Source organism: Bombina bombina, chromosome 6, assembly GCF_027579735.1.
Source record: "Bombina bombina isolate aBomBom1 chromosome 6, aBomBom1.pri, whole genome shotgun sequence".
Classification (NCBI taxonomy): domain Eukaryota; kingdom Metazoa; phylum Chordata; class Amphibia; order Anura; family Bombinatoridae; genus Bombina; species Bombina bombina.
Window position 1 is genome coordinate 841,028,604 of NC_069504.1, and position 21,732 is coordinate 841,050,335.

Below are 21,732 nucleotides of genomic sequence, written 5' to 3' on the forward strand. Positions count from 1 at the left end.
CCCAGTTCTCTACTCCTGGGATATGGATAGCTGATAGATGGCAAGAGTGAACCTCTGCCCATAGAATTATTTTTGAAACCTCCAACATTGCTAGGGAACTCCTTGTTCCCCCTTGATGGTTGATGTAAGCTACAGTCGTGATGTTGTCCGACTGAAATCTGATGAACCTGACCGCAGCTAGCTGAGGCCAAGCCTGAAGAGCATTGAATATCGCTCTTAGTTCCAGAATGTTTATCGGAAGGAGTGTCTCCTCCTGAGTCCACAAGCCCTGAGCCTTCAGGGAGTTCCAGACTGCACCCCAGCCCAGAAGGCTGGCATCTGTCGTTACTATTGTCCAATCTGGCCTGCGGAAGGTCATACCCTTGGACAGATGGACCCGAGATAACCACCAGAGAAGAGAATCCCTGGTCTCTTGATCCAGATTTAGTAGAGGGGACAAATCTGTGTAATCCCCATTCCACTGACTGAGCATGCAGAGTTGCAGCGGTCTGGGATGTAGGCGGGCAAACGGCACTATGTCCATTGCTGCTACCATTAAGCCGATTACTTCCATACACTGAGCCACTGAAGGGCGAGAAGTAGAATAAAGAACACGGCAGGAATTTAGAAGTTTTGAGAACCTGGCCTCTGTCAGGTAAATCTTCATTTCTACAGAATCTATCAGAGTTCCTAGGAAGGAAACTCTTGTGAGAGGGGATAGAGAACTTTTTTCTTCATTCACTTTCCACCCATGCGACCTCAGAAATGCCAGAACAATGTCCGTGTGAGACCTGGCAACTTGAAAAGTCGCCGCCTGTATCAGAATGTCGTCTGAGTAAGGGGCTACTGCTATAGCCCGCGGCCTTAGGACCGCTAGAAGGGACTCTAGAACCTTTGTAAAGATTCTTGGTGCCGTGACCAACCTGAAGGGAAGAGCCACAAACTGGTAGTGCCTGTATTGACCCTCCTGGATCATAGGAAGGATGGTTCGAATAGTCTCCATCTTGAAGGATGGGACTCTGAGAAATTTGTTTAAGATCTTGAGATCTAAGATTGGTCTGAATGTTCCCTCTTTCTTGGGAACTACAAACAGATTTGAATAAAAGCCCTGTCCCTGTTCCTCCTGCGGAACTGGGTGGATCACTCCCATAACTAGGAGGTCTTGAACACAATGTAAGAATGCTTCTCTCTTTATCTGGTTTGCAGATAAAAGTGAGAGATGAAATATCCCTTTTGGGGGAGAGGTTTTGAATTTCAGAAGATAACCCTTGGACACAATTTCCAATGCCCAAGGATCCTGGACATCTCTTGCCCAAGCCTGGGCGAAGAGAGAGAGTCTGCCCCCTACTAGATCCGTTTCCGGATCGGGGGCTGCTCCTTCATGCTGTCTTAGAGGCAGCAGCAGGCTTCTTGGCCTGTTTCCCCTTGTTCCAAGCCTGGTTAGGTCTCCAGACCGGCTTAGACTGGGCAAAAGTTCCCTCTTGTTTTGTGTTAGAGGAAGTTGAAGCTGCGCCACTCTTGAAGTTTCGAAAGGGCCCGAAAACTAGACTGTTTGGTCCTTAATTTCTTGGACCTGTCTTGAGGAAGGGCGTGACCTTTTCCTCCAGTGATGTCAGAAATGATCTCCTTCAGTCCAGGCCCGAATAGGATCTGTCCTTTGAAGGGAATGTTGAGAAGTTTAGACTTTGAAGTCACGTCAGCTGACCAGGATTTTAGCCATAGTGCCCTACGCGCCTGAATAGCAAAACCTGAATTTTTAGCCGTTAGCTTGGTTAAATGAACAACGGCATCAGAAACAAATGAATTGGCTAGCTTAAGGGCCCTAAGCTTGTCAATAATATCTTCCAACGGTGTTTCAACCTGTAGAGCCTCCTCTAGGGACTCAAACCAGAAAGCCATGGCAGCAGTGACTGGGGCAATGCATGCAAGAGGCTGGAGAATAAAACCTTTCTTAAGGTAACCCTCTAATTTTTTATCCATTGGATCTAGAAAAGCACAACTGTCCTCGACAGGGATAGTGGTACGCTTAGCTAGAGTAGAAACTGCTCCCTCCACCTTAGGGACCGTCTGCCATAAGTCCCGTGTAGCGGCGTCTATAGGAAACATCTTTTTAAAAACAGGAGGGGGAGAGAATGGTACGCCTGGTCTATCCCATTCCTTAGTAATAATTTCAGAAAACCTTTTAGGGATTGGAAAAACATCAGTGTAAGTAGGTACTGCATAGTATTTATCCAATCTACATAATTTCTCTGGGACTACAATAGTGTCACAGTCGTCCAGAGTTGCTAAAACCTCCCTGAGCAATACGCGGAGGTGTTCAAGCTTAAATTTAAATGTAGACATATCAGAATCAGATTGAAGTATCTTCCCTGAATCAGAAAAATCACCCACAGATTGAAGCTCCCCTGCTTCAGCTTCATTATATTGTGAGGGTGTATCAGAGATAGCTACTAAAGCGTCAGAGAGCTCTGTATTTATTCTAGTCCCAGAGCTGTCTCGCTTTCTTTGCAATCCTGGCAGTTTAGATAATACCTTTGTAAGGGTATGATTCATAACTGCCGCCATGTCTTGAAAGGTATACGCAATGGGCGCGCTAGATGTACTTGGCGTCCCCTGAGCGAGATTTATAGGATCTGACACGTGGGGAGAGTTAGACGGCATAACTTCCTCCTTGTCAATTTCTTCTGGTGATAAATTTTTTAAAGCCAGAATATGGTCTTTGTAATCTATAGTAAAATCAGTGCATTTGGTACACATTCTAAGAGGGGGTTCCACAATGGCTTCTAAACATAATGAACAATGAGTTTCCTCTATGTCAGACATGTTTAAACAGACTAGTAATGAGACCAGCAAGCTTGGAAAACACTTTAATAACTGTGAACAAGCAAAAAATAAAAACGGTACTGTGCCTTTAAGAGAAAAAAACAATCACAGAAACTGCTAAAACAGTGAAAAAAGCAGTAAATCTTACAAAATGTTTACAGTGTGTATAATAGACTGAAATAGCATTGCACCCACTTGCAAATGGATGATTAACCCCTTAGTTTCAAAACCGGATAAAAAAAAACGATATAAACGTTTTTAAACAGTCACAACAAACTGCCACAGCTCTACTGTGGCCCTACCTGCCCATACAATGACTTTGGAAGGCACAAAAACCCCTTAGAGAGGTCCTATATGTTCAGGGGACTCCTTCAGGGAAGCTGGATGTCTCAAGCTGCAAAAACTAATGGAAAATAGGCCCCTCCCAACCTGTACTCACAGTGAGAGGGCCTTAAAAAACTATCCCTAGGCAAAATCTAGTCAGCCATGTGGAAAAACTGGGCCCCAGAATAAAGTTTTATCACCAATATGAAATAAACGTTTATACACCTCAAGCAAACGTTATATCTATTCAGTAATGTGAGTAAATAATAAAAATATTACCCTTTACAGCAAGCATGATACCAGTCATTATTAAATCACTGTAATCAGGCTTACCTTAAATAAATCCGGTACTGTCAGCATTTTCTAGCTTATCATTTCTCTAGAAAAATTTAAAACTGCACATACCTCAGAGCAGGAGACCCTGCACGCTATTCCCCCAGCTGAAGTTACCCATCTCTTCAGTTATGTGTGAGAACAGCAATGGATCTTAGTTACAACCTGCTAAGATCATCAAAGACCACAGGCAGACTCTTCTTCAACTTTCTGCCTGAGGCTAAAATAGTACAACTCCGGTACCATTTGAAAATAACAAACTTTTGATTGAAGATAAACTACATTAATGCACCACATCTCTCTAGCTGCTTCCCTTGTCGAGAGCTGCAAGAGAATGACTGGGAGGTGGCAGTTAGGGGAGGAGCTATATAGACAGCTCTGCTTTGGGTGATCCTCTTGCAGCTTCCTGTTGGGAAGGAGAATATCCCACAAGTAATGGATGAATCCGTAGACTGGATACACCTTACAAGAGAAATTGTATGCTCTCTCTGAATCATGAAAGAAAAAAATATTGGGTTTCCATTCCCTGTAAGTATTATATTTCCTAAACCCAGACAGACTAATCATTTTTAAAAATATGTCCCCTAGTTATCCTGGATATTTGACTTCCAAGTCTCTTTAATGACAAAGCCAATCTTAAAAATGCGTCTCAGCTTAGTTAAGATAATTTCCTTTGTTCCATGTCCCTTTAAAGGGACACTGAACCCAATTTTTTTCTTTCGTGATTAAGATAGAGTATGCAATTTTAAGCAACTTTCTAATTAACTCATATTATCACATTTTCTTCATTCTCTTGGTATCTTTATTTGAAAAGCAAGAAGTTTAGATGCCGGACCATTTTTGGTGAAAAACCAGAGTTGTCCTTGCTGATTGGACAGCACCAATAAACAAGTGCTGTCCATGGTTCTGAACCACAAATTGGCTGGCTCCTTAGCTTAGATGCCTTCTTTTTTTAAATAAGGAAAGCAAGAGAACGAAGAAAAATTTATAATAGGAGTAAATTAGAAAGTTGCTTAAATTTGCATGCTCTATATGAATCACAAAAGAATAAAATTGGGTTCAGTGTCCCTTTAAGGTACTGAGTTTATGCTTTAGTGTAATGTTTAAAATAATTTCTTTTAGATCATCAATAAAGACCTGGAAGCCTAAGCACTACATGGTGTAGTAAAATAGGCTACTGTGCAGTGTATTTAAAGGGTTGTAAAACATTTTGAGATTGTAAGGGATATTAAACAAAGTTTTTCATTTCTCACAAGATGTTTGCATTGCAAAGTTTTTAATTATGCATAATCACTTTCACAATGCACTTTTCCAGCTTTTACTAAAATTATAGTTTTTCCACTCCCCAGAAAGTCTGAACACAACATAGAATGCAGAACTCTGGCACTCCTACATGCTGCTCAGTGATTGGTTAATATTTTCAATGTAAGATAACATTCAATAGGCTTTTCAAGTGGTTTGGTCCAGTTGTACATATTTTTTCTATTAATAATGACAGATTTAAATTCTTTTGAGGCCTTTTTTTTTGCATGCAGTTTGTTTGCAATGTAGTGATTAATTTCTAATGCACAAATAAAAAAAAAATACTTTAATGTCTCTTATTATGCTTAGTAAAAATCCAAACATTTATATGAGCTTTCATTATTTATTTTGTTCCATTTTCTTATAATTTAAAAATAGAAAAATGTTTTTTTTAATTGGAAGTTCATACTTTTGACTTCAAAAACCAGCCATTGCTTTAGCACAGTATATGCCCCTAATATCTTTATATTTAACCTAAACAAAGAGGATATATTAACAGGCTTTTAAAAGGAAACTGCAAAACAAAATCTAGCTCTGTCTACCACAGTAACAATTCCTATAAGGGGAATGGAGAAGTTTGGCATTTGAAAAATAATTGCAGCAAATAAACAGTTAAAGGGACAGTAAACCTAAAAAATAATGTTATATAATTCTGCACTATGTGCAGAATTATATAACATTATTTTTAGGTTTACTGACACTTTAATGTAGTTAAAAAGTTTTCACAATTGACTGATATTTAAATTTACTGCAATACTACAAAAATTATTTGCAAGGTGTTTCACATCCTAATGTGTGGAATTAAGCATTAAAGGGCAGTTTCTAGAGAATCTTGCGCCCAGGGCTCCCCCTCCCCAAAACAATATTTTAAATTGCAACCTTCCATGTCTCACTGTCATTTTGTTTTAAATGAAGCACCCGTAGAGGCACCTACAGACACAACACACACAGGCACCTATAGACATCCACATGCACACAAGCACGCAGGCACCCATTTGCACACACAGGAACACATAGACATCCACATAAACACTGATACCTACAGTCTTGCACATACACAGACACCTACACATTCAAACCCATAGATATCCACATGCACATACAGACATACACACACTCAACCACCTATGTTGAGATAGAAGCTTTGTGGTAAAATGTTTTAGAAGGATTATGATAATGTCATCAGCTGTTGAATTAGAGTGAAATAATGACAGGATAAAATATGTTTTAACTGGAATTCCCATTTGCCTTCTTCACAACACTTTAACTCTGGAATTTGACTTTGACACAGGTTCAGCAATGCAGAAAACAGTGCCCCTGGGCTTAAAGGGACAGTCTAGTAAAAATTAAACTTTCATGATTCAGATAGGGCAAGCAATTTTAAACAACTTTCCAATTTACTTCTATTATCTAATTTGCTCAATTCTTTAGATATCCTTTGTTGAAGAAATAGCAATGCACATGTGTGAGCCAATCACACAAGGCCTTTATGTGCAGCTACCAATCAGCAGCTATTGAGCATATCTAGATATGCTTTTCAGCAAGTGATATCAAGAGAATAAAGCAAATTAGATAACAGAAGTAAATTAGAAAGTTGTTTAAAATGGCATGCTCTTTCTAAATCACGAAAGAAAAAAATTGGGTTTCATGTCCCTTTAACACATTTTCTTTTACTATAGACATCAGTTCAACAATTCAGGACCCCCCAAAAAAAGAAATAGTTCACAGAGTATTACGCGTAAAGAAAACCACAAATAAAAAATGGGCAGAACAATACAAGTAGGAAAAAATATAAACGTTACTTTATGAACAGAGGGCCCAATGAAAGAAACATATTGGCCTCTCATACCGAGAAAATATTGAAGAAAGAAGCTATGTAATACCTACATTGCCGAGTCCCTCCCAGCACAGACAATTCAATTTTTTTTTATTTATTTTTTTTAGATATTTGCAGCAAAGTAATTTCTCCCTTCCTTAAAAGGATAAAAAGGTCAAATTGAAATGTGCATGGATGCATTTTCATTTTAAATAGAAGCATTTTTGCAATATACTTCCATTAGCCAAAATGCTTCAAGTAAAAGTTACTGTTTTTCAGTGGCATATGCATATATGCTGTGAGGCCCCATGCACCAATATTCATGTTCAGAAATCTAGCAGTGGTGTGTATTGTGTTTGTAAAGACTTTAGTTTGTGAATCCCTAGCGGAATACCGCGGCTTGTGATGTCATTGCGATCACGTGACATGCCCATCTGCGCTGAGTAGACAGATGAGGTTCTGGAGAGGCAGTCAACAACGAGTGAAGCGAGATGCCAGTTGAGAGCCTGTAACCATTCTTTGTAATGGATTAGCGGAGGATTAGAGTGGCGGTAAAGGTAAGCGGAAGATATGGAACATTTAATAATTAAAGAAAAGAAACTCAAATAGGACATTTGGACCTTGGAAAAATATTCTGAACTACAGATGATTCCAAGGGGCCTCCACATAAACAAATTTTCCACATTTGAGACTGATAATCAGGACTTTATTAGTATGTGGAACATTGTATTGAATGACTGCTCATTTAGGCTGATGAAATTATTGATAGATAATAAGCAAGTAATGTTACATAGTATCAGGACTGAGATAGATGAGGTCCTATTGAAGGGCTATTGAATGCATTAAAGAATAAGACAGACTATATAAGATTTAATAGGATTTTGCAAAGCACAGTTTTAGAGATGAAAAAAGAGATTATTAACATCAAACATTCAAAGTATCTGATTATGATAATGATTATGATGATGGCAAGGTATATATATGGAACAAGGGACAAAGGTTCCAACATAGGAGGCAGCAATCATTTAACACCCCCACCAGGCAACTGCGATCAGCCGACCAAGCCCTCGCTCTCATCCCCCGCATAAGAAAAACCACTGCTGGAGGCAGGTCCTTCTCTTACCAGGCAGCCAAAACTTGGAACACCCTCCCTTTGCACCTCAGACAAGCTAACGACCTAACGAAGTTCAGAAAGGACCTCAAAACCTGGCTCTTTGACTGAACTCCATAGCTATTCGCACCTAATCAGTACCCATCAGCACCTCGAGACCATTATGGGTGAATAGCCGCGCTTTATAAAAACCCAATAGATAGAGATAGATTTAATAGACACAGAGGGCAATCTAGATCTAGAAAGAACAAGCGGAATAAAAGTAGAGGAAGGAAAATGGTAACATTTTCAGAGAGTGAAGCCGAATCTGATGAAGATAGTGGGCAGTCAAGTGTGGAGGAAGGATAAATGTTTACTCAAGACACATTGCAAAGGAACATGAGCCATAATAGGTCCATGAATAACACAAACCGCTTGACACACAACACTAGGGCAGTATTAACTCAACAACCAAAACTAAAAAGAGTAACTGATTTGAGGTCAAAGGACAGGGATGATGAATTAGAACAGTTTGAACAGGTTTTTCAGAGTGCACAGCACCCCAGGGAAGGGGGAGGAGGTACAGGGAATAAGTTACCCCGGCCAGGGAGATACCCAACTCGCCAAACCAGGGATCCCTTGAAGTATAAACCTTTGTAATTATCAACCTTTCTGATTCAACCTTTCTACTCTCTAACAAAGGAAGAGCAAAAAGTACCAACTGTTAGCTTTAATTTATTTAATACTATGTTAGATCTTAATAATTTTTTTAGAAACTTAACCTTACGCAAACACTTTGCATCATCACATGATAAGAATATATGGAGTTCAGTGTCATATGACTTTTCGTGAAACATGCGATGAGATTGCACTTAGAGACCTAGAGAGAGAAAGTACTATTGTGAGGATTCAGACGTGCAATCCTCTGGAAATACCTTTTCTACCCCATTCAGAGCAGTGGTAGAATAGTCTAAACCTTTTATAAGAGAGCTGAAACAGATTTGAGGATATTGTCAAAAAACACAACAAATATAATTTAACGAAAAAAGAGCAAAAGGCATTAAAAGGATTTGGGTGAAAATATTAGGTTGGTAATAAAGCAGGCGGATAAGGAAGGCTCTGTGGTCATTTTGGTTCAATCACAATATGTGGAAGAGGCATTAAGACAGTTGGGTGATGGGAATGGATATGAAGTCCTCAAACAAGACCCCACCCAGGTATTCCAAAGACAACTTTTGTACCTTCTGGATGATGCTTATGATCGTGGGTTGAGAACTAATTGTACATTGCAATATCTATATGTGGAATATCCAGTAACCCCAATCTGTCATCATTTGCCATGAAGGTGGACAAATCGTTACAACATGTACAGGGTAGACCCATAGTGAGTGGCATTGGCTCAATGCTGGAACATTTATCTGAATGGCTAGATGACATACTGCAACCCTTGGTCCAAGGTCTCCCTAGCTATATCAAGGACTCAAAGCATGTACTGAACTTAAAGGGATTGGAAAGTCAAAATTAAGCTTGCATGATTCTGATAGAGCATGTAATTTTAGGACACTTTTAAATTCACTTTTCTTTTCAAATGTGCTTTGTTCTTTTGGTATCCCTTGTTGAAAAATAATATGCACATATCCTACACTAGTGGGAGCTGCTGCTAATTGGTGCCTGCACATATTTGTTTTTTGTGATTGGCTAACTAGATGTGTTCATCTTGCTGCCAATGCTGTTCCTTCAACAAATAATAACAAGAGAACAAAGCTAGTAAATTGGAAAGATGTTTAAAATGAAATGTTCTATCCAAATTATTAAAAATATTGGGGTTTCCTATCCCTTTACTAAGTCACATACAGTGGACAGAAGGTTCCAAATGGCTCACAATAGATGTGGTTGCTTTGTACTCCTCTATACCTCACCAAAAGGGTATACAGGCTATTGAGTACTTTTTGAAAGCAGAAACAAATTAAAGTGACTCATTTCGATCCTTTATACTTCAGGTCACCCATTTCCTTTTGACTCATAATTTCTTTCAGTTCAAAGGGGTGTTTTATCTGCGGAAGTGTGGGACAGCTATGGGGACCAAATTTTCACCGACCTACGCCAACCTGTATATGGGTTGGCGGGAGCTGTCCCACATTTATGCAGAGGAAAACCCCTTTAGGTCATCAATTGCATTTTACCATTGTCTCATTGATAATCTGCTGATGGTTTGGGTGGGAAACAAGAATGAAACTTTGGATTTTGTTCAGCTGATCAACATGAATGACTTGGGTCTAAAATTCACACATGAATTTAGCATAGACTCCATACACTTTTTGGACCTTTATTTGAAAGGGACAGAACTAGGAACCATAACATCAGAGGTGTACAGGAAACTCATCTCTGGGAATAGTTTGTTACATGTGAGTAGCTGCCACCCCAGACATGTGCCTTTTTCTATAGCAAAGGGGCAATTTATTAGACTGAAAAGAAATTGTACCACAACAACTAGTTTTAAAGCACATGCCGATTCCCTAACCCAAAGGTTACGGGGAAGGGTTTACCATAACAAGGATATACACAGGGCAGGCCATGAGGTAACATCAATGAAGATGACCATAAAAAAAACAGATACTTTTAAGGGTGTCGCTTTTGTGACAGACTAATCTACTTAATATAAAGATATTTGTAGAATAATTTGCAAACACTTCCAGCTTTTAGCTGCGGATGACGGATTGGCTGATATGGTTAGTGATGGATTCAGATTTTTCTATAGAATGAACAAATCCATTGGTAATATGGTATCACCATCCCAACTAAGAAAGTCATCCTAGCTCTGCTCTAAAGGAACCTTCAGATGTGGTTACCATCAGTGTAAGGCCTGTGAATATGTACATGTTGCTTTCACATTTGAGTCATTTGTAATAGGAGAGGAATTCACTGTGAAGTCATACCTGAACTGTAGGTCTGCCTATGTAGTGTATTTATTGTGGTGCACAAAGTGTAAGCTACAATACGTAGGTCTCACAACGAGGGAAGTAGATTCCAGAATTCGTGATCACTTGTCCACAATTAATGTGGACAAATGTAGTACAACATTGGTACAACATTTTGCGACAAGACAGGAGAAAAAAATGTGAAATTCTGAGATGGATGATTATTGAAGGTATCAGAGAAAACAAAAGAGGAGGTGATAAATTTCAATACTTATCACGACAAGAGATGTATTGGATATTCAGACTGCAGACTAAAATTCCAATGGGTCTGAACTCAGAGTGTGATTTTATTAATTATTGATGTTAGCGGAGTAGTAGACACATGACATGTGTAACCATTAAGGTGTAAATACAGGTACACATATAGTGATCTAGATGATCACAAATACATGTGTACAAACTGTTAACATTATACCTCCTGGTATCACATACATTTTATTATGCCTGAAAACAGAGTCTCAAACTATAGGAGGCTAAACCCTGGTATCTTTATCACAATAGGATTAGTAAGGTAGATGTTCCTTATGCACTTATAATTATTCACATAACATTAAAATTAAATTATATTTATGTACAAATATCAATGAATGGCAAAGCAGAGTGATTTAGGAAAGGAATTTATAACTATGTTTAGGATAAATGTCACTTAGAAAATATAGGTATTCTGAGTAATCTGAGGATTTGTTCTGTATACCTTTAACGAAACCCCTGTGCCTTTAATTTATTTGACCAATCAGAGCATTGGGTGGTGTTTTCAAAGCAGAGTTAAACCATATGTATTTATATGGGCTATAAGTACGACGTTTACCTGAAACGCGTCAGCCTATTGAATTGGCTTAAAGGGACATTAAACACTTTGAGATGGTAATATAAAATGATAAATTGTATATATAAAACAACTCTGCAATATACTTTCATTATTTATTTTGTCCTCATTGCCTGTAATTCCATTCAAAATTGTGAGCTTTGCAGCTCCTGTTAGAAATGGAAGTGCAGAACACTGTTAAATCTAGCACAACCATTGGCTGCACACTCTAGTGACCTATTTATAACAGACCCTAATTGGCCACAGCAGAGAAGGTAACACAAGTTACAACATGGCAGCCTTTAAAGGGACACTCAGGTTAAATTAAATTTTCATGATTCAGATACAGCATGTCATTTAAAACAACTTTCCAATTTACTTCCATTAAAAGAAATGTGCACAGTCTTTTATATTTACAATTTTTGAGTCACCAGATCCTACTGAGCATGTGCAAGAATTCACAGGCTATACGTATATGCATTTGTGATTGGCTGATTGCTATCACATGGTACAAGGGGAGTGGAAATATACATAACTTTGAAATTTGTTATAAATAAATCTACTACTCATTTGAATTTCAGACTAAGTGCTATTTCATTGTCTTGTTATCTTGCATTTGTTGATTATGCAAATCTATTGTGTTGACTGGTCCTTTAATTGGTTTTGTCTCCCCCGCCCCCTCCAATTAAACTTGTTTCTGACAAGACATGATTAGGAAACTTTACACAAAGAAGGAAGTCTGTGTCACAGACATACACCACCCTGTCTTGTTAGAACAAGGAAGAAATGTATTTATATCTGTAATCTTTCCCAATATATTATTTTTTTTTTATTTTATAATTGGGAACTGATATTGATCATGTAAAATAAGCATACCTCTTCAACTGCAGCTTGCATACTACTTTTAACTACAATAAAACAAAATCTCTGTTAATAGAAGATAAAACAAAACCTTCCTGTTTTTAGTACTTCCTGAGAATAGGAGGCCAATATACTTCAATACACATTTACGCAATCTCTAGATATCTTCAGTGGCTCTCGGAGCAAGATATAACAAAAAGTTGTAGTAATATATGTAGTAATTATTTAAGTGACTATTTAAAATAGTTCACTATTTTTGTAAAAAAATAATTGCTCCTATGCTGTATTTGTTTGTGGAGGTGTGCCACTGATTACTATTGAGTAATTGATCCCCGAGTTTCAGTTAAACAGAAACGAGCATTCCCTGATAGTTTCAACATTGCTTTAACCAGCTTTACCTCAAAAAGGATATGAAATCCAAATTTAGAGCATACAATTTTAACCATTTTTCCAATTTACTTCTATTACCTAATATGATTAGTTCTCTTGGTATCATTTGTTGAAAAGAATACATAGGTAGGCTCAGGAGCTGGGAGCTAGTTGCTGATTGGTGGCTGACTACACAGGAATACTTCTTGGTTTATTGATGTGTTTAGCTAGTTCCCAGTAGTGAATTGCTGATCCTTCAAAAAAGGATACCAAGAAAATGAAGCTGCATTGATAATTAAAGGGACATTAAACCCAAAAATTGTCTTTTATGATTCAGATAAAGAATAAAATTTTAAACAACATTCCAATTTACTTCTATTATCTAATTTGCTTAATTCTTTAGATATCCTTTGTTGAAGAAATAGCAGTGCACAGGGGTGAGCCAATCACACGAGGCATCTATGTGCAGCCACCAATCAGCAGCTACTGAGCCTATCTAGATATGCTTTTCAGAAAAGTATATCAAGAGAATGAAGCAAATTAGATAATAGAAGTAAATTGGAATGTTGTTTAAAATTGTATTCTCTATCTCAATCATGAAAGAAAAATGTTGGGTTTAATGTCCCTTTAAAGTAAATTGGAAAGTTGCTATTCAATTCATGAAAGAAACATTTTTGGTTTCATGTTCCTTTAAAAAGATAAATAAAACCCAAAATGTTTCTTTCACGATTCAGACAGACCAATCTCAGTCTCAATTTTACTTTACTTTTTACTTCTATTATACTTTGTTGAAAAGTAGGGAGGCTCAGGAGCATTTACAAGTCTCGAGCACTATATGGCAGAAATTTTGCAAGAATATTTGAAACCATGTTATAAATGAGCAAGAGTACTAGATGACAGCAGAGATTTCTGCAATGTAGTTCTCCAGGCAAGTACACACTACCTACCTAGTTATGCATGAAAATTAAAGGGACACTGAACCCAATTTTTTTCTTTCGTGATTCAGATAGAGCATGACATTTTAAGCAACTTTCTAATTTATTCCTATTATCAAATTTTCTTCATTCTCTTGGTATCTTTATTTAAAATGCAAGAATGTAAGTTTAGATGCCAGCCCATTTTTGGTGAACAACCTGGGTTGTCCTTGCTGATTGGTGGATAAATTCATCCACCAATAAAAAAGTGCTGTTCAGAGTTCTGAACTAAAAAAAAGCTTAGATGCCTCCTTTTTCAAATAAAGATAGTAAGAGAACAAAGAAAAATTGATAATAGGAGTAAATTAGAAAGTTGCATGCTCTATCTGAATCACGAAAGAAAAAATGTGGGTTCCGTATCCCTTTAAACAAAATTTGATAGGAGATACAAATTGGAAACTTTTTAAAAACATGTATGCTCCCTCTGAATCACGAAAGAAAAATATTGGATTTCATGTCCGTTTAATCTTTCTCATACAAAAAATATATAATCATAATATAAAAATATATTTAAAGGGACTGGAAACCCCAACATTTTCTTTCATGATTCAGCTAGAACATACAATTTAAAAAAAACTTTCCAATTTACTTTTATCATGAAATTTGATTCATTATCTTATTATCCTTTGCTGAAGAAACAGCATTGCACTACCGGCAGCTAGCTGAACACATCTAGTTAGCCAATCACAAGAGACAAATGTGTGCAAGCAATAATTAGCAGCTAGCTCCCACTAGTTTAGGATATGTGCAAATTTATTTTCAACAAGGGATACCAAGAGAACGGAGCACATTTGAAAATAGAAGTGAATTTAAAAGTGTCTTAAAATGGCATGCTCTATCTGAATCCTATCCCTTTAACTGTAACTGTTTGAATTTAAAGGGACATTCTAGTCAAAATATAACTGCACATAGATGAATTACATCTTTGACTAGAAACATATTTGCAATATACATATATTGGAAAAAAATGCTTCTAGTAAAAGTTTTCATCATTTTAGTGTTAACATTTTTCTCTGCATGTGCATATGAAGCATAACTAGATATTCACAGTGCATCAGCATTTTAAGTAATGCAGCTGCTCAGAGCACCAGTAGGGCTTGTATCATATCAGCTATCAACAAATTGAGTCATTACCAGATATTGCAAGCACCTTAGGCTCTCTGAGCAAGTGCTGTGTTTAAAATGCTAGTGCACGGTGCATACTTAAATACACTTTTGAAACAGCTATAGCTTTTATTAGAAGCATTTATGCTAATACATGTATATTACAAAAATGCTTCTATTCAAAACTGAAATGCATCCATGTGGATTTAAATTTTGTCTGGAATGTCCCTTTAATGTCCTTTTAACCTTTATGGACTGCAAGTAGTTTGCATGTTGAAAACCACAATTTTACAGCTAAGACATGCTTTGATTAAAGGATTATAAATATTTTCTTTTTTTAAACTAATAAAAGCACATCATCAGATAGGTAAAGGTTTACACATTTAAATCCACTTTCTAAGATTTTTAAACAAAGCTTTCTTCAGTATAAAAATTATATTTTAATTTCTCCATCAACCATCTTTAACACTGCCCCTAATTGTAGGCCTGATTTTCTCATTACCTATGTAATTCCATCCACCAATAGCGGGGCAGCACGGATCCTCTAACTTTTTGTCTCCTTAAAGGGACACTGAACCCAAATTTTTTCTTTCATGATTCAGATAGAGCATGAAATTTTAAGCAACTTTCTATTTTACTCCTATTATAAAATGTTCCTCATTCTCTTGGTATCCTTATTTGAAATGCAACACTGTAAGTTTAGATGCCGGACCATTTTTGGTGAACAACCTAGGTTGTTCTTGCTGATTGGTGGATAAATTCAACCACCAATTTAAAAAAAAAAAGAGAAAAAGTGTGCTGCCCAGAGTGCTGAACCAAAAAAAAGCTTAAATGCATTCTTTTTCAAATAAAGATAGCAAGAGAACGAATAAAAATTGATAATAGGGGTAAATTAGAAAGTTGAAAGCTCTATATGAATCAAGAAAGAAAAAATGTGGGTTCAGTGTCCCTTTAAACTCCACATGCTTACTGCAATATGAGGGCAATTGCATGCGTTGTGACTGTTAACCCCTTAATGCTGTTAGGACGTTCCATGCCGTCCTAACTGCACTGGGCTTTAGCGCCGTTAGGACAGCATGGAACATCCTAGCCGTTCTTCTGTACTGAAGCAGCTACGGCTTCCTAACTAGGGTCACGGACTGGAGGTCGTGCCTAGCGTCATAGGCACTCCTCCCGGACCCAATCCCATCATTGAAATCACATGTACGGATGTAACAAATAAGTACAGGCAGGAAGGGGTTAATGCCCCACACTCCATGTTTGTTTATCCGCTTGCAGGCGTTAAGCAGGATTTGCTTATGCGTGAGTCACGGAGAAGACAAAATGGGCAATCGGGCTGCCATTACTGTTCTACCTGGGTAGAACAGTTTGATACAAAATACATAATGAGGATCTGGAGGAGTTTGGTAGGATAAATAATTTATTTGGCAAATTGCAGGTAAACAAAAAAAGAAAAAATAGCATAAAAAGGGAAAGTAAAGACAAAATTCAATTTAAATGGACTGGATAGAGCATGCAATTTTAAACAACTTTCAGATTAGCTTCTATTATCAATTTTGCTTAGTTCTTTTGGTATCCTTTATTAATGAGTAATACAAGGTGAGCTCAGGAGCATGCACGTGTCCTTAGCCATTTGGCAGCAGTGTTTACATCATTATTTATCGCAATGTTACACATAGATACAAACACTGCTGCCATAGACTGCTACAGATATGTGCACGCTCCTAAGTTTCTGTCAGCCTGCCTAGCTTTAATCTTCAACAAAGATATCAAAAGAACAAAACAAATGTGATAATCAAAGTCAATTGGAAAGTTGTTTAAAATCCCATGCTCTCTCTGATTCATGAAACTTTCAGTTTGACTTTACTGTCCCTTTAAGGATGTTATTTGCAAAGTAAAAGTTTGTTACGAAGTTTGCAAATGTGTAAAGTTATTTTTTTAGGTTTCCTATCCCTTTAAAATGCACATAATATTTAAAACTTTGCATCATATAAAATATTTTTTTTTTTATGTGTACTGAAAACAGATCTTTCTGTGCTGAATAAAATAACTCAATTTTTTTTCTTTCGTGATTCAGATAGAGCATGCAATTTTAAGCAACTTTTTTAATTTACTGCTATTATCAATTTTTCTTCGTTCTCTTGCTATCTGTATTTGAAAAAGACGAAATCTGAGATTTTTTTGGACAGCACCTTTTTATTGGCGGATGAATGTATCCACCAATCAACAAGAACAACCCAGGTTGTTCACGCAAAAAATGAGCCGGCATCTTAACTTACATTCTTGCATTTCAAATAAAGATACCAAGAGAATGAAGAAAATTTTTTAATAGGAGTAAACGAGAAAGTTGCTTAAAATGCCGTGCGCTATCTGAATAACGAAAAAAAAAATTGGGTTCAGTGTCCCTTTAATGTTACAGCACTGCATAATAATATGTTGGCGCTTTATAAATAAATGATAATGAATAATAATTATGCACGTACACATACACCTTTTCCCTTCTCTCTAATTCTATCTTTTCAATTTAGACACACAAAAAAATCTTAATTTTTTATAAATGCAGTCACACAATATGAATTCTAACAGGGTCTATAAAATACATTGCAGTTTGATGTTTATGCACATCCCAAGTGTTCTTAACCCTTTTGTGTCAGGGCTTAAGTGCCTACATCGGAACAACTCTTCCGATGTAGACAAATTGAAACCACGCGATCGTGCACACGATCGCAAGATTTCAATTATTGGATCGCATCTGGGGGGCGTCCCTACAACCCTAGGAACGCCCCGAAGACCGCGATCAAGTCCTGACAGCACAGAAGGCTTCAGGACAGCCGTTAGCTATGACGTTCTATTCCGTCATAACGGCTTTAAAGCCCAGTCTAATTATGACGGAATAGAACGGCATAACGGCTTTAAAGCCCAGTCTAATTATGACGGAATAGAACGGCATAACGGCTTTAAAAGGTTAAAGAGGCATAATACTTTTGTTTTTCTTTATCTTTCAGATTTAGAAGCCACATACATTGTTAACCAACTTGACAATTCACTTCTATTATCAAATTTGCTTCATTCTCTTGGTATTCTTTGCTGAAGGAGCAACAATACACTACTGGGAGCTAGCTAAATACATTGGGTAAATCAATAACAGGAAGCATATATGCGTATCCTTTAATTAATAGCTAGCTCCCAGTTGTGCATCGCTGCTCCTGAGCCTACCTAGGCATGCTTCTCAACAAAGGATACCAAAGGAACAAAGCAAATTTGATAATAGAAGTAAATTGGAAAGTTTTTTAAAATTGCTTGTTCACTCTGGATCATAAAAGTTTAATTTGGACTTTACTGTCCCTTTAAATAGAAGGTTTTTTTTTCCTAACTAGTCCTCTGGAACAAATTTTTAGAATGTCTAAAGTGCACCACAGGTGATCAAATTAGCTACCTGGCAATAGTGATTATCTATCCTTAATGCTAAACACAAGTTAAAAGGAACCTTCCAGACAAAATTGGAATCCACATTGATGCATTTCAGTTTTGAATAGAAGCATTTTTGTAATGTACATGCATTAGCAAAAATGCTTCTAATAAAAGCTATAGCTGTTTCAAAAGTGTATTTAAGTATGCACCGTGCACCAGCATTTTAAGCACAGCACGTGACCAGAGAGCCTAAGGTGCTGGTGCCATCTGGTAATGACTCATTTTTTTAATTGCTGACATTACACAAGCCCTATTAGTGCTCTGAGCAGCTGCAGTATTTAAAATGCTGGTGCAGTGAGAATATCCAGCTATGCTTCACATGCACGTGCAGAGAAAAATGTGAACACTAAAACAGTGATAACTTTTACTAGAAGCGTTTTTGCCAATACATGTATATTGCAAATATGTTTATATTTAAAGATGTAATTCATCTATGTGCATTCAAAAGTTGCCTTAAATATCCCTTTAATCCTGAGAACTATAATTGGGAAACAAATCACATGGTAAACCAGATATTAGTGTCTTAACAGACTTTTATGTACCTAATATATTTCATAATGAATTACATTTCTTGTTAATGAACGTATCACACACATAACATCTATAACACAAAACGTAGAGGTGCACCTTATGAGTACAAACCTTCATCCAAAGATGCAGGGCGCAAAACTTCAAAGAATCCTTCAAATATTCTTTCTGGGTTTTCCCTGTAATGATATGAAATATGTTTCTACAGACACAATAGCAGTGGTCAATATTAATTACTAGTAACCAACATAAGACTCACTCTCTCATAATAAGTGAGGATGGCAAATTATAGTCACCACAACGGAAATAGTAATTAATGGCGACAATAAACATGCATCTTTAACCCTTTCGTGTCAGGGCTAAAGTGCTTACATCGGAACAACTGTTCCGATGTAGACAAATTGAAACCACGCGATCGTGCACACGATGGCGAGACTTCAATTATTGGATCGCGTCTGGGTGGCGTCCCTACAACCCTAGGAACGCCCTCCAGACCGCGATCAAATCCTGAAAGCTCAGAAGGCTTCAGGACAGCCGTTAGCTATGACATTCTATTCCGTCCTAACGGCTTTAAAGCCCAGTCTAATTATGACGGAATAGAACGGCATAACAGCTTTAAAAGGTTAAACATATTATTATTATTATCAGGTATTTGTAGAGCGCCAACAGATTCTGCAGCGCTGATATAATAAAAAGTCTACTAGATTACATCTTACTTTGTTAAAGGGACATGATATCTAACATTAAACTTTATATATATATATATATATATATATATATATATATATATATATATATATATATATATATATATATATTGGAATTGGAAAGCCTATTCAGAATTAAATTACAGAAAAGGAGAACAAAATAAATAATGAAAGCATATGGCAAAGTTGTTTTACTACATGCAATTAAGCAATTTATATTAACATCTTGAAGTGTTTAATATCCCTTTAATGCACTGTTGCTTGCATATAGCTATGTGTTTAACACCTGCAAAATGAGTTAAGCACATAGTTAAAGTCAGCTCCAGAGCAGCAATGCACTACTGGGACCAAGCTGAACACATCTGGTGGGCCAATGACAACTACATTTGATATTATAATTAAATCATGCTTTGTCTGAACCATAAAAGTTTAATTTGTCTTTCATGTCCCTTTAAAGTACATTTAAATATTGTTACTTTCAAATTTAAAGGAACATAGTTATAGTTCCATATAAACCACACTATATTGATAGCACCGTTTACTTGTTCTTAAAGGGACACTGAACCCAAATTTTTGTGATTCAGATAGATCATGGAATTTTAAGCAACTTTCTAATTTCTAATGTAAGTTTAGATGCCGGCCCATTTTTGATGAACAACCTGGGTTGTTCTTGCCGATTGCTGGATGAATTCATCCACCAATAAAAAAGTGCTGATCAGAGTTCTGAACCAATAAAAAAAGCTTAGATGCCTTCTTTTTCAAATAAAGATAACAATAGAACAAAGACAAATCGATAATAGGAGTAAACTAAAGATAAATCAAGGACATTTTTCCCCAACCCCTGCTGCAAGTGATCAGTAGCAGTATCAGCTTAGTTTATGAGCTGCTGATCATGCAAATTGACATGCGCTACATATTTAGCAAATGCTGATGTGATATAGCCAGAGAACAGGTACACCAGAAATAGGGAAAAGTAAGAATAATAAACTTGTTTTTTATTGCTTATGATTTGACTGACCAGCTTTATAACTGTGGTTTAATGAAAACAAACTGCTGAAACAACATAGGAAGATTTATTTTCACGGCTTGTCTTATATAGTGTGCTTCTCGGGTGCAGCGTCTTTTTGTAAATTTGTGCATTTTTTTCAGAGGACAACTTTCCTAAAGTAAATTAGTCTGGTCCAATCCAAAAGGACACCCGAGAAAAGAAAAATACATTATTTTGTGAATATCTGTGTTAAAGGGACAGTCTAGTCAAAATTAAACTTTCATGATTCAGATAGGTCATGCAATTTTAAACAACTTTCCAATTTACTTTTATCATCAAATTTGTTTTGTTCTCTTGGTGGTATTTTTGAAAAGCTAAACCTAGGTTGGCTCAAACTGATTTCTAAATCGTTGAAAACCGCCTCTTAGCTCAGAGCATTTTGAAAGTTTTTCACAGTTAGACAGTACTATAACATTGTACTCACTCCCTTGGAGTTATTTAGGAGTCTGCACTGATTGGCTAACCAGCATGTCTGTCAAAAGCACTGAGATAAGGGAGCAGTCTGCAGAGGCTTAAATACAAGGTAATCACAGAGGTAAAACATATTAATATAACTGTGTTGGTTATGCAAAACTTGGGAATGGGGAATAAAGGGATTATCTATCTTTTTAAAAAATAAAAATTCTGGTGTAGACTGTCCCTTTAAATTTCACAGGTCCAAACTGTAACAGAATTATGAATTTTATCAGATAGATCTAAACAATAAGAGATATATCAAAATGACTTACTTGATGCGTGAGCCCATGATGTCTTACTGTCTCCTCTCATGGACATGTCAGTATCTCATTGTATTGATTTGTCTTTTCGTTACTTTTTCTATATCAAAGCCTTACTGCAGGAGCCTGTGTACCTCACTTTAATCACTATGTCCCATGGAGACATTGCAGGTTTGCTCTATGGGGCACCTGTTTTAGCACCCAGTACTCTCAGAGAACAGTGAGAAGTCCCCTTCCTGACAAATATACTGAGTGGAAAACACAACTAAATTTGTAGGTCTAAGCAGCGTTAGATGGGCTAATAGTGCAGCTGAGCTTGTCGCGTTTCCTGTGTGGGTTTGTGGAGGAAGTTAAAGTGTGTTGCATGTCTTTGAATATTGATCCTGTAGAGAACACAAAAATGCTAAACTTCAGGCGTTTAGAGGATATTTATCTTATGATTTACTTGCACAGGAGAATATTGGAATAATCACAAGGACAGATGACATTCTTTTGTGACTCAAG

At 36.9% G+C, this 21,732-nt stretch overlaps 1 protein-coding gene across 3 annotated transcripts in view; it reads right to left on the reverse strand.

The window, feature by feature from the left end:
• The window catches only part of LOC128663750 (DENN domain-containing protein 1B), a 348,668-nt gene extending 327,182 nt beyond the window's left edge, over positions 1-21,486 (reverse strand). For all 3 annotated transcript variants that reach the window (XM_053718233.1, XM_053718234.1, XM_053718232.1), the window contains exons 1-2: positions 21,241-21,486; positions 18,872-18,936 (exon numbers count right to left, since the gene is read on the reverse strand). In XM_053718233.1, coding sequence (XP_053574208.1) covers positions 18,872-18,936; positions 21,241-21,257 — 82 coding nt within the window. In that variant the 5' untranslated portion in view covers positions 21,258-21,486. The remainder of the gene's footprint in view (positions 1-18,871; positions 18,937-21,240) is intronic.
• Between the last annotated feature and the right edge of the window lie 246 nt (positions 21,487-21,732).